At 34.9% G+C, this 18,506-nt stretch overlaps 1 protein-coding gene across 5 annotated transcripts in view; it reads right to left on the bottom strand.

Moving 5' to 3' along the window:
* The window catches only part of CDC42BPA (CDC42 binding protein kinase alpha), a 372,601-nt gene extending 354,400 nt beyond the window's left edge, over positions 1 to 18,201 (bottom strand). For all 5 annotated transcript variants that reach the window (XM_072647658.1, XM_072647660.1, XM_072647659.1 and 2 more), the window contains exon 1: positions 17,922 to 18,201. In XM_072647658.1, coding sequence (XP_072503759.1) covers positions 17,922 to 18,099 — 178 coding nt within the window. In that variant the 5' untranslated portion in view covers positions 18,100 to 18,201. The remainder of the gene's footprint in view (positions 1 to 17,921) is intronic.
* Positions 18,202 to 18,506: the final 305 nt, after the last annotated feature.

The raw sequence follows: 18,506 nt of genomic DNA, 5'->3' as shown, positions 1-18,506 counted from the left end.
AGATTCCCTGTACATGAAGGTACTCAAGATGTTTATGGATGATAATTGTATTGACTACATCAAAACCCCGAACACTGAAGAACCTCCTTAAATAATATTCCAAATTATCCAAAAGATTTCAGCCCAATTCTCCTGTACTGACCCTGTATGAACTCTATTATGCAGCACAATCTTTATGGTTAGTTCCTCAGTACTTACATATCCTGATCTGGGACTATAACTGGAAAATAGTGAGCTGCATCACCTTTAAGAAATTAGTGCTTTTAATAATTCCTAGTTTCGGGGAAGGATAAAATCGCAATTGTATGGCAGTGATTGTTAAACATTAAAAAAATTAAAAAATTAAAAAAAAAAAAAAAAACCTAAATGACAGAAAGGATGGTGATATTGTTAAGAAAAGGAATGAGTATCGGGGGAAGCTGGTGAATTTGATTTTGTAAATGATAATTGATAAAGAGAAAGGAGGCTGGCAGCAGTGCTAAAGCCACCTTTCCTCTTACTGAAGCAAATCAAAATTAATAAAATAATGAATCTTATAGAAAAAAAAATAATAATAATAATAATTCCTAGTTTCTCTCTGAAACAAGGTCCATTTCTTCTTTTAATAAAAATAATCTTCTGGTGATGATATATGGCTGTAATTCATAGAGACCAAACTGTCATAAATATTAAAGTCAGGGGTCACCCAAAGGGCAATGAAGGGGCACATGGTGAGCATGAATAGGCAGCAATATATCACCAGCTAAGAACTTCTTTCACTACATCACACAACCTTTTACAAATACTTATTTACATACACTTATTTATATACATTTATTTACATATTCTGATTATTTTATTTTAAAATAAACACTATAAAAAAAGAAAATCCTTTATTTACTTATAGTATTATATTTAACCACAATATGATACAGTGGAAATAAAAAACATGAATTTAGGAGTCAAAAAGCCTGGATTTTAATCCCAGCTCTTGCACTAATCTTCAACAAGTCTGGGTTTCAATTTTTCTTATCCATAAAATAAGCTCAAAAATTTTGACTTTTTCCATATTTACTATAATTATCAATGATTCTCCTCACTATAGCTATGTTATATAGCTATGTTATATAGGAACTCAGCTCCCTGCAGATTCACTGGATCTGGGCAGACTACAAAGGGCAGTGGAGACCACAGAGAAGGGGGTCACATGACTTTATTCTCAATGGTGGCAGGTCAAGATGAGGTGAGGAAGCACTCGCCTTTTCTCTTATGTCTCCTGGTAGTCAGTGAGTCAGAGTGGGAGTGGGGAGTGGAGAGGACAGGGCATTTGCCCCTACAGCATCCCTAGCATTTCACATTCACTGACCAGTGCTCCTTTAATATATAGAGAAACAGACAAAGAAGGCAACATGCCAACAATAAGCTCATAAGTTTGCACTAACTATGGTTATATAATGATGGGTCAGCACTTAGCAAGTACAGTAGGGGTGTCTTTACAAGCTAAGCTTATCAGCATAGCACAAGCTCAGTCTAAGTGTTTATGATTGATGGAGCCTGGCTGCTCTTATCAAAACAAATCCATGCCACCTAAGACACAATTCACCTGTACAAATCTATAAGATTTGTACAGACATATATTAGATTCTCTCAAACATATATTCAATCATGTAATATTTGCTAATTCTTATACTTCAATATTTAATGGAACTTGGGGCCTCAATCACATGGGAACACCCCTTCCTCAGTTCAAATCCCAACCCACCCACTGCTTCTTATCCTATGTGATTCTTAACCAATCAGTCACTTGTAAGTAAGGAGGATTTTGTCATCCTTTTTAGGGTTTAGTTCCGAGGATACATGGCTATAACAATCTTCAGCTCCCAGGCTGTAGATATGAGTTCTCATGATCATAGCGGCCAAAACAATTCCTACTGTGACTATGCTGTGAGATATAAGGATAACATAAGTAATATTTACTATGCTTGCTCTGAATGACAATATTGCTAAAGTTAACCTGCAAGGCTATTGTTGACAATCTGCCTTCTTTGTCTGTTGCCCTATAAATCAAGTGAGCACTGATCAGGGTGGGATTTGTGATCTGCAATTTGAGTATACATGTGTTCGTCCTTCATTGCCGAAGAAGACCATGCCATCAGAGAAATGGTGACATGACTTGCACTTGACTTTGTTTTGAGTGAGGGAGCGCTGTGCAGGTCACGAGTCTCACTTCTCCTCCAGAGCCATCTGAATCCAGTGACCAGATATTCATCAGGATGACTGGAGATGACCCAGGATAAGGCAACTGGGGTTAAGTGATTTGCCCAAGGTCACACAGCTAGTGAATGTCAAGTGTCTGAGGTGAGATTTGAACTCAGGTCCTCCTGACTCCTGCCCTGGTGCTCTATCACCTAGCTGCCCCATATATGCCACAATATTTTCAAAATGAATGTTAAAGGTCATACCATTAAAAATTATAAGAGAATCAGACCAGTTACTTTTCAGAGTTATGGCAATATGCTGTCCATATTTAACATAACTTTCCAAGGAGCAATTTTTTTTTTAATTTCATGGCTACAGTCACCATCTACAGTGATCTCTGAAACCAAGAATACAAAATCTGACACTTTCTATTTCTTCTCCCTCTATTTGCCAGGAAGTGATGGGACCGGTGGCCAAGATCTTAGGTTTTGTTTTGTTTGGGGGAGAGGGGTTATGTTAAATTTCAAGCCAGCTTTTACAGTCTCCTATTTCACCCTCATGAAGAGGCTTCTTAATTTCTCTTCAATTTCTGCCCTCAGAGTGGTTATCATCTACCCATATGAGATTGTTGATATTTCTCTGGGCAACCTTAATTCTGGCTTTTGATTCATCCAGCCTGGCATTTCTCATGATGTACTCTGCATATAAGTTAAATACAGCCTTGTCATACTCCTTTCTAATCTTAAACCAATAAATTATTTTACATTTGGTTCTATCTATTGCTTCTTGGCCCAAATACAGGTTCCTCAGGAGACAAGTAAGATGATCTGGTACTTTCATTTCTTTGAGAACTTGCCACATTTTATTGTGATCCACACAAAGACTTTCATGTAGTCAATGAAGCAGAAGTAGATGTTTTTTGGAACTCCCTTGCTTTCTCCATAATCCAGCAAATGTCAGCAATTTAGTCTCTCCTTCTTTTGCCTTTTCAAAAACTAGCCTACTCTTCTGGTAATTCTTGGTTCACATATTGCTAAAACCTAGCTTGCAGAATCTTGCTGGCCTGGGAAATGAGCTCAGTTGTTTGGTAATTTGAATATTCCTTGGTATTGTTCTTCTTTAGGATTGGGATGTAAACTGATCTTTTCCAATTCAATGGCCACTGCTGAATTTTCCAAATTTGCTGGCATACAGTGGTTTGCCATTTCCTTCTCCAGCTCATTTTAGAGATGAGGAAACTTGAGGTAAACTTACCCAAGGTCACATAGATAGTAAATGTCTGAGGCTGGTTGAATTGAGATTTTCTGGACTTCAGGCTCAGCACTCTATTCACTTCACCACCTAACTGCTCCTACCTACCATACAATTAATTATTGACCTTTGGCATATGTTAAGATCACATAAGATTTTTTGATAAATGCAACCACAAAGATAAATCTGTTCAGTAATCTTCTGAGAATTAACATAAAGTAAAGAATAAAAATAATGAAATGTGTTTGTTAGTACCACTTGTTAGAAAGTATCCAACTTTGAATTCTTCCACACTTGTGGAAGAGGTTCCAGATAAGTTCTAAATGCAACAACTTGCCTGTAGATGTTGAAGTCTTCTGAGTACTTCTGTTTGTGAATGTTATGGTATACGTGTGTTCGTCCTTCGTTGCCGAAGAAGACCATGCCATCAGAGAAATGGTGTAATGATTGTCTTATGCCCCATATCACTGTAAGCAAATTTTTTTTCTCAATTGTCATCCTTCTTAAAAACTCTACAGATTCTTATTTTTCTTAACACTACTGGCCATTCCTCACATCTTCATGACACTGTCCTCTGTTCCCCTCTTACCAATCTGGCCATTCCACCATTTGTCATCATTCATTTACCACTCCTAATCTGTGTATGTTCTGCATGTTGTATGGGGTTCTGTCTTGGGCTGCCTTCTCTTTTCTCCCTCCAGTTAGTCCATCAATCTTCATTCCTCTTCAGGATAAACTGTTGATTCATCTTAATAGGACTTTTTCTACTATGCCATAGAAACTTCTTTATCCTGGAAACTCACTCCACTCCTGAACTACTTCTTACCCTAGAAGTACCCTCTGCCCTGAGGGCTTACTTTCTGATTGGCTAGCTTTTCCTCAGAATCTCCAATTTAAGGAGGAGGTCCAGGTCAACCATGTCTTCACTGCTCTCCAGGCTTACTGTTGACTCATCTCCATAGGACTTTCTCTAACATCAACACTTTCCTTCCCCTCACTTCCACCCCCCAGCTCCCTTTTTATGTGTACTCTTTGTCCATTTGTATGGAAGCTTCTTGGGGGCAGAGACAATTTCTTTCTCTTTGTATTTGTATTTTCCACAAAGTAAATGCTTAATAAATGTTTGTAGAATGATTATAAACTGATGATTCTCTATATACTTCTTCTCTAGAAAAACTCATCAACTTGCAGGATTCAATTATAAGCCTTCCTTTTCCTCCTAACCTCCAGTACAGTATCACAAAATACCTATACTAACATTTGTGCTTAGATTTACCATAGGCATCTGAAACTGGATTTATCCAAAAAGAAGTTCATCCTTCATCCCCAGTCCAATATTCTTCTTTCTGTTGAGAGCACCTTTGTCCTAATCACCTACATGAGTTCATATCCCTGGAATCATCCTCTCAATACTTCACTCTCACCCCTATATATAATAAGTTGCCAAGTCTGAGCTACATAATTTGACCACATAAGGCTCTCACCAACCCTGATAGATCTAAAAGTAGGAATCTGGGGAATAAAGTGCTTTGCAAATTTTATAGTGCTTTCTACTGTTAAATGTTAATTATTACTATTTTTAAAAGAAATATAATACAATATAATGTAACATAATGCCATATTGCATAATTAATGATGATTTGAAGTTATTCATTTACTCTTTGAAAATTTATTGTCAATTTAGCATGAGGTTCTGTGCTAGATTCTATGGGGAAAAAAAGAAAAATTAACAGGTTCTTTAAAGAGAAAAACTGTCTCAAAATAGCAATCACAGAATTTTTGAACAAGAAGTCTAGTCCAAACTTTTCCTAAACAAGATTCCCTACTAGCATATATTCAACAAGTGATCACTCACTTCTACTTTCAAGGCAGCCTCATTTCACTTTTGAAAAAGAAGTTTTCCCAAACTGGCCTCTTGGCAGCTTCCACCTGCTGTTGCTAGTTCTGCCCTCTGGGAATTTATTTATCCTTGCATCCTGTCTTACCCAGTGCTTAACATATGTAGTACTGTAAGGTCAGTAAAGTGCTTTACATATACTATCTCATTTTATCCTAAAACTCCAGGAGGTAAGTGCTATCATTATCCCCATTTTACAAATACTGAAACAGAAAGTCAGAGATTCAAGTGGCTTGCTCAATGTCACAGAGATAGTAAGTTCCTGAGAGAAGATTTGAATTCAAGTCTTCCTGACTCCAAGCCAAGCTCTCTATTATACGATCTAGAAAAATTTTAAATGAACAGTAACTCCTTACATTTGTATCTCACATTAGGAATAACTGTAAGATGTTTTCCTTAAAATAAACCTGTGAGACAGATGGTACAAGTATTATCCAATATTTTGCAGATGTGGAAACTGAGGCTCAAAGCAGTTAAATGACTTTTCCTGGGTATTACAGCTAATAAATGTCAGGGTCAAGTGCTCCTTCTACTCTGCTATTAAATATTATTGAATGAATATATAAATTAGTGCAGGAACATATGATGATTGGAAATGCAAAGCTCAAACTATTTCACTCAATGCATTTTGACACCTAGCATTCAGCAATTAAAAATAAGTATAGCTTCTATAATCTGCCATGACATACATGGATGTGTCTAGCTCCATCCCTATATATGAATATGTTTTCCTTCTGTACTTAGTAATAAATAAAATTTTAAGAAATATTAAGTGAGTTGGAATGGTTGTAGGAAGATAGGCACAATAGTGCATTGTTGGCAAAGGTGTGAATCAGTACAACCATTTAGGAAAACAAATTATAATTCTGCAAATAAAGTGACTAAAATATCCATACCTCTCAATCCACAGATTCCACTATTAGATTGACATACCCCAAGGAGAACCAAGAAAACTATCTTTAAAAAAGTGTAAATGGAAAGGACTGGCACAAAAACAATCAACAGTTACTGTTGGAAAATTACAAATAATAAGCATAACTCCAAAGAAGAGATACAAGAAGATTTCCTCCCACTTCATCCCTTTGTAGAAGTGGGAGATCCAAGAGTATGGTATACTGCCTACTGTTTCTGTTCTGGCCAGATACTCTAAGGGTCTCACCCTCCCAGAATGATTCTTTTATGAAAGCAAATTCAGTCATCTTTTGCCTCAATTCTTACCTAGTCTTTAATTACTGAATGGGCATTGCCTCGTCAAACTGAGACCTGGGAAAGACCTTAGCTTGAAAAGGCCAAGGTCCTCCACTGAATCCAGGGTCATGGCCAGTAGTCTTGACTTATGTCTTGCCACTGGACTCCTACACCTCTGGAGGAAAGAATGACTGCACAGCTCAGCCTCACTTAAATCCAATTCACTTGCAAGTCAAGACATCACAACAACACAACCTGCAAGTCAAGACATCACAACACAACAATAAACAATATTACTGCACATATTTTCAAACTTTTTGATGTATTAAGCAGTTTTGCTCATTTTTTTCTCTTCTTTTAATATTATTTGTGATACAGGATGCCCTTCTCTGGTAGGAGAGAGAGGAGGGATACTGGAAGAAACTATGGTAATGCAAAAAAATCCAATTAAAATTTATCAAAATGCATATTATATATACCTAATATATGAGCTACATTACCTTACTCAAAAGATCACATCCCAATAGAATTGGAAAATTTTTATGTATATGTCTCTCTCTTTAAGCACAGGAAAATATTCAGAAGTTTGGATGTGGAAGATTTAACAGAAAGACTCAAGAGTATACCAAATGTGGATTTTATCCATGGTAACTAAAAGTAAACCTAATTAAGCTGTAGTGCTACAAACAGAACAAAATTACTACAAAAATATTGTTTTTACACTCATCAAACCTTTCAGATGAAATAATTAAAAATAAAATCCCTAGAACTAAATGACTGCACATAACTAATCTCATTCAAGTTCATTATAAAACTTTTTTTTAACTGGTATTACTAGTTTGTTTACATCTTATTTTGATTTTAAAAAAACAATGATGATGACCGAAGGATGCTTTATAAAGAAACAAATATCATCTAGATTCACCTAGATCATCTAGATCTAGTAAGACCAATTAAATATCTTTTAAAAGTTCCATCCCATTCTCAACATCTTCTTCCAAAAGGTATAGTACCTCATATTAAATACTGACAAATCAGAATACCTGGAGTTTAAAAGTCCCAATTCAGCCACTACCTTTCTTTTTAACTTTAGGTGTCAGTATTCTCATCTGCAAATTGAAGAGGTTAAATAAAAATAGTCCTTTCCAAATTTGCAGTGTTAAGTCTGTTAAAGTAAGCATTTTAAAGCTAAAAATGCCACCACATTATTTTAATGAGAGAGGCAGTGTGTTAAGGTGGAAGGCAGACTGAATTTGGAGTCAAAAGCCTGAATCCAGGCCATCTGCTATTTTACTAAGTTAGGCAAGACACAAAGAATGACAAGTTTTCTCATTTCTAAAACAAGGTGGAGTTGGTCACTATATTATCCTGAAAATTCTCTTCCAGCTCAAAAAGACTACATTCCTAAAAGGCACAAGAAAACAATTCATTTACATAGGAGTTGCCCACTGGGTCACTGGTTTCCTTCAAGTTTCAACTCAAGCACCAATTTCTGCACAAGGTCTTTCCAGTTTCACAAGTTATTAGTCCTTGCCCCCAAGATTATAGCACATGTGTTTTTTATGTGTTTTATATATATATAAAACTAAATAAGTGCTAGTCTCTTTTGTTAATAAATGTATGCTCCTTGAGGGCAAGAACTATTTCTCTTTCATCTCTATCTCTAGTGCTAAGAAACTGCCAGGCACCTCAGATACTTAATATTTATCATATTTATCGACTGATAGCCAGTGACATAAAAGGGAAAAAAAAAGATGAAAATTTTATCTTAGGGGACTTTTCTTCCAATATCTAAAATGCTAATCCTTGAGAAAACCAAGTTCAATTAGAGAAGTATAAGGAATTAGATGGATAACATTAAAGGGGCTTCTTGGTATATTTTCAAAGACTTTGAAGATTAATGGCCACAGTTGTTTTTATTATGATGATGAATATTTTAATGAGACAACACATATAAGGGAGTGGTGGCCTGGCAAGAGGCATGAGAGGGAGATCAATAAATCTACAAATATTTATTAAGATATGCCAGGCAATATAAAGTCCTTTGGGTTTTTTTAAACCCTTCACAACCTGGCTTCTTACTACCTTTCCAGTTTTACATTTTACTTCCCACCACTTATTCTATGATCCAGGGATAGTGACCTATTAGTTGTATCCCAATTCCATGTCTTTCACTGGCTGTCCCACCTGCTCCCAACCAGCCCTACCTGGAATGCTCTTCTGCTTACTTCATCCCCTTCAGGAATTCCTTCAAGTTCAAATTCTACCTTTTACAAGAGGTCTTTTCTGATTCCCCACACCCAGAGCCCTCCGAGATGAGTTCCATTTATGCAGGGTACATCTTCTTTGTATGTAGTCTCCCCCATAGAACTACAACTCCTTAAGAGTAAGAACAGTGTTTTTGTTTTGAGCTTAGCACAGCACCTGATACATAATAACTGCCAACATAAATACAAAGAGTGAAATAATTCCTACTCTTAAGAAGCTTACATCCTAAAATATGCCATAAGGTAGAAAATATGGTACCCACTAAATAGATGGGTTTTTCACTAATCAGAACAGCATGGATTAGTTCCAAAACTGAATGGCTTAGCACATCTAAGGCCTGGTTTCTGGAGGCCCAGTTCTGAGAACTTTGCAGCAGGGCAGCATGTCTGGGTGAAACATAGTTGCAGTGCCAGAGTACTCTGGATAAAATGTGTTCTAACAGAACAGCACATCACTTTCACTCAAAAGGCAACAAAATTTCCTTAATCCTGAAAGCAAAATTGCCCTGTCACTCTATTTCGGAATTTCTTAAGTCTCACAGTCTCTGTCTGACATTCTCGGTCTCTCTCTTAGATTCACTGCCTGCTTAAGATAGATGAGACAAATGCAGAACAAAGATTTATAGAACCAAAGAACGCTTTATATAATAACTACAATAATATAAGGAAAAACAATGCTGAGAGACATCAGAAGTCTTACCAATACAATGACCAATCTTGACTCCAAAGAATGGACAGAAAAACATCACAGGTGGGAGACCACAGGTGCAGAATGAAGCATATGTTACCAGATACAACTAACTTGTTGATTTGTTTTGCTTAACTTCTTTGTTACAAGGAAGAGAGAAAAGGAGAAGACACTGTAAAGTAACATTGATGGGGACAGTGCACAGCACACACTGTCCGATCCAATTAGTGGGCTAATTAGTCTTATTTAACTGCTTCCTTTGTTATAAGATTGGCCTCCTCTTCTAAATGGGAAGGGCACATTAAAAACCGACTATGATGTAAAAATGAAAGATATCAATATGACATTTTTTTTTAAAGGGTAGTAAGTTAAGGTAACAAAAAACTCTGCTACAGACATGAAGCTGTCAGATACAGTTGCTTTGCTGGTTTCTTTTGCTTAAATAATTTTTTGTTGTTGCAAGAATTCAAGGGGGATGAGGGAATTAAGAGGAAATATCTATACAGTAAAAACGAAAGGCAACAATAAAACTATTAAAACCAAAATAAAATCTATTATCATAACAACCATTCTCCAATAGGTAAATGATCAAAGGATATGAACAATTCTCAAAAAAAAATTGCATATCAATACCACATAAAAGAATACTTCAAATCACTAATTATAAAAGAAATGCAAACCAGACCAACGCTGATATTTCACCTCTTACTCTGCAAAATGGCAAATACAACAAAAGATGGAACTAGCCAATGATGGAGGATTTGTGAGATAAGCAAATTAATACACTGGTGAAGCTATGAATCACTGCAACCACTTACCAAGAAAATTTGAAATTATGTAAATAAGGTGACTGAAATTGTCCATTTCCTTTGACTAAAGAATCCCACTAGGTTTATACCCCAAGGAGGCTATTCACAAGAAAAAAGTCCCTATATACACCAAAATAGCAGTACTTTTTGTAATTGCCAAAAACTGGAAACAAAGTATATGCCCATCAATTGGGGGAATGGCTAAACAAATTGTGGTACATGAATGTAATATTATTGTTCTATATAAGAAATGACAAATATGAGGAATACAGAGAAACATGGGAAAAGTTACACGAACTGATGCAGTGAAGGAAGCAGACAAGAAAACAACATACACAAGGACTACAACAAAGTAAAGAATCATAAAACAATCAACCATCGATGTTGCAAAATATACCAAAAATAAGCCTGGCTCCAAAGAGATATGAAACCTTCCCTCCACTTCACCCTTTACAATCTGGTTCATCAGTGTGGTACATTGCTCATATTTTCTGACTTTTTTGGATGTTTGATCAGCTTTGCTAGTTTTTTTTTCTCCTTTTCTTTTTTTTCCAGTTTTTAAAAACATTATTTGTTATATTGGGTGCCTCATTGGGAGGGAAAGGAGAAGAGATATGGGGAAATTTTCAAGTTGTTAAATAAAGGGCAAAAAAATGACAATTATTTTTTAAAATAAAATAATCAAATAAAATCTACTATCAAATACAAATTCATAATAATCAAGAAATGCTCATAGGATTAGCTACATATGATTTTTCAAAAACAGATGTTTAAGAAGCATTCTACATATTCAATTCAATAATAATTCAACAAATATTTATTAAGTATCTACTACGTATAAAGCATTGTACTAGGTGGTGCAGATACAAAGACACAAACAAAACTATCTCTGTCCTCAAGGAGCTTACATCTATGTGGGAGAGGGGCAAAATATATATATAAGAATAGCTCCCACCGACAGACTACACCCAAACTTGCACTCACACTTGAGGACTTGGTCTCTCAGAGAGCCCCTGAATAAACCTGGGACCCTATAGGGGTATACTTCTAACAGAGTAGCTTCTGAGCCCTCAACAGTATGTTTCTCCTTAACAAATAGTCAGTAAAACTTAGTTACTTTTAGTAACATCATTTACTGTAAGTATAAGCAAAAACAATTGGCATTAAACAATCCCTGGAAAAGTGTGAGGTACATACTCTCCCACAAATACACATATGTCCATGGAAAAACAACATAATAATGTGAGGCACACATTTAAGGAACCCATGTGGCCAAGGAGCAAATTCTGATAACAGAAGTCCTTTCTCCCTCCACAGAGGTCTCACTTCCTTTGGTGTGGCTCTTTACTGAGCTCCTACGATTTTCTCCTTTTTTTTTTTTTAGTCCATTTAGTTAATTGTCTTTATATAACTATGTCTGTCCTCTGCTTCTGATAGAGATGCTTCTGCTGCCATCAGACATTGATGTAATAGGGCAGAGGTTCTTAACCTGAGCTATCTAGGGGAGAGGAGGTGTCTTTGGACAGTTTTCAGGAGGGCTGTGAACCTGGAAAAAATTACATCTTTATTCTCACTAATCTTTGTTTTTCTCCTACAATTCTATATATTTTATTTTATACATTTAAAAGCATTCTACTTCCCCAATAGATAAATGATCAAAGGATACAAATAGGCAGTTTTCAGAGGAAGAAATTAAAGGTATCTATAGTCATATGAAAAAATGCTCTAAATTACTATTGATCAGAGAGATGCAAATCAAAACATCTCTGAGGTACACCACACCTATCAGATTGGCTAACATGACAAAACAGGAAAATGATGTGGCAGGGTTGGAACACTAATTCATTGTTGGTGGAGCTGTGGGCTGATCTAACCGTTCTGGAGAGCAATTTGGAACTATGCCCAAAGGGCTACAAAAATGTGCATACCCTTTGACCCAGCAATACCATTTCTAGGACCATATCCCAAGGAGATTGTAAAAATGTACATGTACAAAAACATTTATAGCAGCTCTCTTTGTGGTAGCCAAAAACTGGAAATCAAAGGGATGCCCATCAATTGGGGAATGGCTGAACAAGTTGTGGTATGTTAATGTAATGGAATACTATTGTGTTATAAAGAAATGATGAATAGGAAGACTTCAGAGAGGCCTGGAAAGACTTATATGAACTGATGCTGAGTGAAAGGAGCAGAATCAGGAGAACTCTGTACATAGCAACAACTACAATATGCGAGGAATTTTTCTGGTAGACTTAGTCGTAAAAAATTCCCAATGGACTTTTGAGGAAAAATGCCTTCTACATCCACAGAAAGAACTATGGAATTTTATCACAGAATGAAGCAGACCATTTACTTTTGTATTGTGTTTTGTTTTGTTTTATGGTTTCTCCCATTCATTTTAATTCTTCTATTCAACCTGACTAAGACGAAAATGTATTTAATAGGAATGTATGTGTAGAACCTATCTATATAAGAGGGCACACTGTCTCAGGGAGGAAGTGGGGAGGGAGAGGGAAGGAGGGAGAGAGAAGGGAAAAAATCTAAGATATATGGAAGTGATTGTAGAACACTAAAAACAAAATAGTTTTTTTTAAAAAAATAAAATAAATTTTTAAAAAAGCATTCTAAGAAGGGGTCCACAGGCTTCACCAGACCATCAAATGGGTCTATGACACAAAAAAGAGTTAAAAACCTCTTTTCTAGGGACACTGCAGTCACCATCTCCCAGGATCTTTGGGCTTTTCAAAACTCATAAGATTACCATGAATCATGGGTACGTCTAATATGGGATACTTGCGCACTTAAGATCAGAGAAAAAAACATGCACAAAAGAAGCAGCCAGTCATGTGTTCAGGGCCACAAGAAGTCTAGGTGAAAAGCATCCTTTCCATTCCCCACCTGACTTTTTGGATCAGCATGAAATAGTCCATATGCTTAACAGTCAGAAAGAAAATCTCCTGAATCCAGCAACTTGCTTTTGTATAAGCCCAGAGCTCTGCCTGTTCTACAGTTAATTAGATTAAGGATCCTCTAATCATTGCATAATGCAAACCAGTACTGCTCACAAAAAAAGCAGGAAATAGGCTTCCCCAAGCTTCCATGCAGTCAACTAGAACTATATACGGAACAAGCTACAAGGAATGGTCCCAGTAAGACAGTTTACCCACATTACATGAATATAATACAGAAAATCGAAGAGGGAGAGAATACTAATACCTACTGCAATCAAGGAATGATTCTTCAAGGTAGTAGTACCTGATTTGAGCCTTGTAGGAAAGATAAAGATTTAGTAAAGTGAAGATGATGAGGAAGTACTTTCCAGACTTGAAAGATGACTTGTATCATGGATTCATGGAGTCCGGAGAAAGAATTTTGAGTTCAAGTATTCTCAACTGGTTAGAATGTAGTTCATAAGGGAAGCAGTAAATAAATCTGGTAAGGTAAATGGAAGTCAGATTGTGGAGGGATTTAAATGCAAGGATAAGTAGTCTTCATTTTATAACAGAGACATAGGGGAGACACTAAGGGGTTGTTTTTTTCCCCTAAGCTCCATATCTACAGGAATAGGACTTAGGGAGTTTTGAGCTGGATGGATTGTATAGGTAAAGAAAATGGAAGCAGCAGTCCACAGAAGAGGTGCTGAAGACCTGAATCACAGCAGTTGTCTACATAGAGGTAAGAGGTCAGATACCAAGAAATGCAGTCACTGAACAATGTCAAAATTTAACAACTGGTTGGATTATAATGACAGAAACTAATGCCCTCAACAGAAATAACAAAATTGATCATTTCTTAAATGTTTTTAATTGAAAATACTGAAAAAGTTTTACTCCTTATTATGAAAGTGGGGTGTGTGTTTTAACTCACTTCTGGATTATTTTTTTAACAGTATTAACTGAGAACTTAAATGAAAATAAATTCTGCCATTATTCTAAATCAAATGAAAACTCTGGAATGATTTGTAAAGTCTGCTAAAAAAAATTAAGAATGATTAGGAACAGCAGAAGTGAAGTATGAAGTATACTAAAAAGATACAGACGCTTTCAATCAAGGCCATTACTCCTCACTTAATTCATCCACCATTAAAAACTGGATATAAACTTTAAATATATTGCAATAAAAGGAAAAATCTGAGAACAAAAAGTAGTATCCTCAATCATATACTACAGTATTAAAGTTCTTTACAGAGAACACTATAACATTAGTAATATAAACAGATTATATTAATGACAAAACTATTACTTTGAAAATCACATATAACATTAAGAAAAAATCAAGGCTACAGAAATTTTTTTAAAAACATCATAGTTTTAATTTTTGTTTCATCAAATTTTAATATCTTAAGCTCATTTATAGTAAGAATATCAGTAAAGAATTCCCCAGAATTCCCACTTTCCATTTCTATGTACTGCGTTCACAGATTACTAAGCAATATTGTAAGTCTTTTAAAAAATGGGTTTATGGTATAAAAGTTGTTTCTTTTTCTGCAGCTATAATTATTGTAAATACATTCTTAAGAGTTCTTTGGAAACCAAAACTCGGATAAACAAACAAGGCAGTAAGGGTCTAACTATATTAAATTTCAGCTCCTGAAAATGAAAACAAATGAGTTTAAACAAAGGGCGGTTTATGTCCCTGTAATACTTCTACCTCTTGATACACTTCTCGTTTGTTAATCCTCTACTCTTGTAGAGTGCTTCCTCACTGAGGTCATCAGCAACACCAGTAATGAATGTTTAAGGGAAAAACAACATACAGTATTTGAAATACTCAACTCTTTCCCACAGGCAATTCTAGTTGCTATAATCAATATACCAACATAATAATTGTAAAACAAGACAATAGATATAAATCTGAAAGATGCTAGACAAGTCATCTATTCAATCACTTCATTTTACTGATAATGAAAGAATTCTAGTGAGGTTAAATGACTTGCCCAAGGGACAGAAAGAGCAACAAGCATCAGAATTTGAACCTCAATCTTCTAACTCCAAAACTGGCACTCTTTCCACTGTGCCACCCAAGCAGCACTTGAGAAAGCCAAAGCCAAGATACAGTTCATACTCTTTAAAAGGGGTCTAGTTATTCTCACTCATAATCTAGCTTCCACAATGTTATAGCATGCAGTATTGTTATGTGCATAAAAATACAAGATCTATCTGAAGTTAAGCTGCTTTATCATCCATATAACAAATAATTTTACATTACATGCTGGATATTTGTACTCTGTGTACCTTACTCTAAAACTTTAGGCTTCCTATAGCACATTTTGAAAATTCCAAAAAAAAATTAATCAATGAAGAAGGCATTTTAAAATACTTTACCATGCGTCACTTTAATTTGAACATCTAATCTTTCTCATGGTGGAAATTTCTAAAAATATTTAATATTAAATTCTGGAAAACTGCCAATTTAAAAAATATTCAGTGCTCCAGCACTTTGCACAATGCCTATCATGTAAGAGGAATTCAATAAATGCTTGCTGACTTAGTTATTACTAGTCATCAAAATCTACATTATTTACAAAATAAAACAAACAACAGATGTATATTATAAAAACTAAGGGCAGAAAAGCAGTAGTTTCAAAATTTCAAACTTCTTAAATAACTAAAAAACAATATAGCAATAAAGCTGTACTAAGCCTTCTTTTACCTTATCAACCACTATCTTTTATAAGTAACTCACCCCCACTCCCTTCTATAACTTGGCTAAGTGAACAACAAATTCCTCTTTGTTTATATTTAGTAAACACTATTTAGCCCAAAAAAGGAGCTTTAACAAAGTATTTCCCTAAGAATTCTGGTCATTTCTTCCAAAATACAGAAAAGCACACCACAAGAATTTAAAGAAAATATCCATTTCTATTACATCAGAGACAGGAATTTTTTTAATGGGGGAAAAGTGAGGACCACTACTGAAAATATTTTATATTGAAAAAAGTTATCAAATTTTGGGCATCAGTATTTACAAGAAATATTTTAAATCACATATCTTTTCTTTTCTCTTAAACATGATTCCATTTTACATACAAATGAAATAAAATCAACTATATTTAATATGTAATCTATTAAAATTATTCTAAAATATAAAAGAACAGCATGATCCAAAGTGGTGTTATTTGCCATCATTAATATTCAATTTAAACATTTAAAATAGAATTACAAGGCAAAAGGTAATGACTCAATACTTAAATGACTTCCCTTGATTTTTTAATCACAACTTTAAAAATTATCTTTGATATATTAATTTTTTTTTCCACTTTGCAGATGAGAAAGGAGAGATACTGGTATTAAACAACTTGCTCAAGACCACAAAGGAAAATTAGCATCACTTTAGAAACACCTTATGAGGCACAAAGATCACCTTTATAAAAGGACCTGTAAGTCCTGAAATAACTTCTCATTCTACAATGATACCTACATATTTTTTCACTTCTTTCTTATGTCATTTTCCAATTCAAGTTTCAATCTCTTTTATCAAACTTAAGCAAAAGAAAAAAGAAAAATCAGAAACGTCTTAAAAGTTGTTAGGTTTATAAAATAACCTTAAAAAAAAACTTAAGTGAATATATAAAGTTATCAAATGATGTCAGTCTTGAGATGTCAATTAATAGAGTCCAGATAGTTATACAGAAATTATATATACAGAAATGTGAATTTTACTAATTTGATACCAACTACAACACTATCATTTTCCTAAAAATATGAAAAATGTTTTCAGTCCAGTGTTCTTAAGATGCTAAAGTGGCTAAAAAAAGATGCTGAATGTTTTTCTAGAAACAGATTCTTTAAATGTAGTCTGTCATAACTTAAGAATAATTAATTGATCTCATACTACTCATTTTCTAAATGGGAAAGAATATTTTTAACATGGAGACCAATATTTAAAAGGCACATCTGATCAAAATGAGGTGATAAGTTTTATAGCATAAAGGTCACATGAAATACCAGTTCTCATCCTCCATCTAAGTGAGTATCTTCTTAGTCACAGCTATATTTAGAAGAATAAAGAAGAATCTAACCAGTTCAATCAAGATGATGCTATCAAGCATCCCTTCCCAACTCCAATCACAGAATTCTAAAAACATGCTGATATATCGACCAAAATGAGTTTTTAAAAAGATACACACAAATACTTCCCTTTATTCATTTCATGTACTCTATTGTACACAGATTAATTTAAAATCCTCTGCCAAATCTGTAAGGCAGTGCTGACCTGAAGTTAAAGCAGTTATCTTAAATCCAATTTTACAATAATTTGAAATCTATCAGGCATTCAGAATAATTTTTCAACTGCTATCAGTACTTTTCAATTTCATATCTACCATGAACTTCACTAAAATATGTACGAAAGGCCTTTGGGACAAGTTATTTTTGCCTTCAGAGAATTCATCCATCATCTATCTCTTCCTGCTGACCTGGAAACGTAAACTCTACATGGCCTAGGCCTTCAATCTCACCAGAAAAGTCATTTAGCAAACTAGAAAATTTTCATTCTTAAGAATTAAGTTACTCTCTTCATCCAAGTATAAAATATATGTATGCTTGCAAATTACAGAGAAGACAATACATTCACGAAAACTCTGTAAAGGTATCAGACCAAAAATGAGCATCAGTTAGTAAAAGAAAATCAAGCAGACTTACCCCATTCCAGGTACTCAACAATATTTTTCTCTCTTCTCAGTGGGGAATTATTACATTCATCATAAAGGCAGATGAGTATATCCAGCAACGTCTCCACACTGAAGCACTGGCCATTGGTCTGAGCTGGCCCATCCAAAATAAACTGCTCCAGCTGCCTCAAACGCACCTCTCCAGACATGGTTGCTTCAATTCGTGTTGGTCGTCCTTCCAATTATTAGTACTATTTTTATGACTTAAACCTCACTTTTAAACATACGGTTGCTGTTTGGTTGGTTTTTTGTTTTATTTTGTTTTGTTTTTTTAAGAAACCAGTAGTGATTTAAATGACTATCAGTGCAGTCCTGGTGCTGAATTAAAAACCCAACACGGTGACAACCTTCTTAGCCTGTTCAATTTCTCATACACATTTTTAATGGGGCAAAGTGACCCCCAAAATATATATATAGATATATTTTACTGCATTTGGGGGAGGGAAATACATATAATTTTATATTTAAATAACAAAATAATAATTATTATAATTCAAAGTAAACAACCAGATAGCCAACACTTCTTTTAAAAAAATTCTCCTTCATTCAAAATTCA

The sequence above is a fragment of the Notamacropus eugenii genome, chromosome 2, assembly GCF_028372415.1.
Source record: "Notamacropus eugenii isolate mMacEug1 chromosome 2, mMacEug1.pri_v2, whole genome shotgun sequence".
NCBI lineage: Eukaryota > Metazoa > Chordata > Mammalia > Diprotodontia > Macropodidae > Notamacropus > Notamacropus eugenii.
The sequence above is the reverse complement of the archived record's forward strand: the minus strand, read 5'-3'. Positions and strand labels throughout refer to the sequence as shown.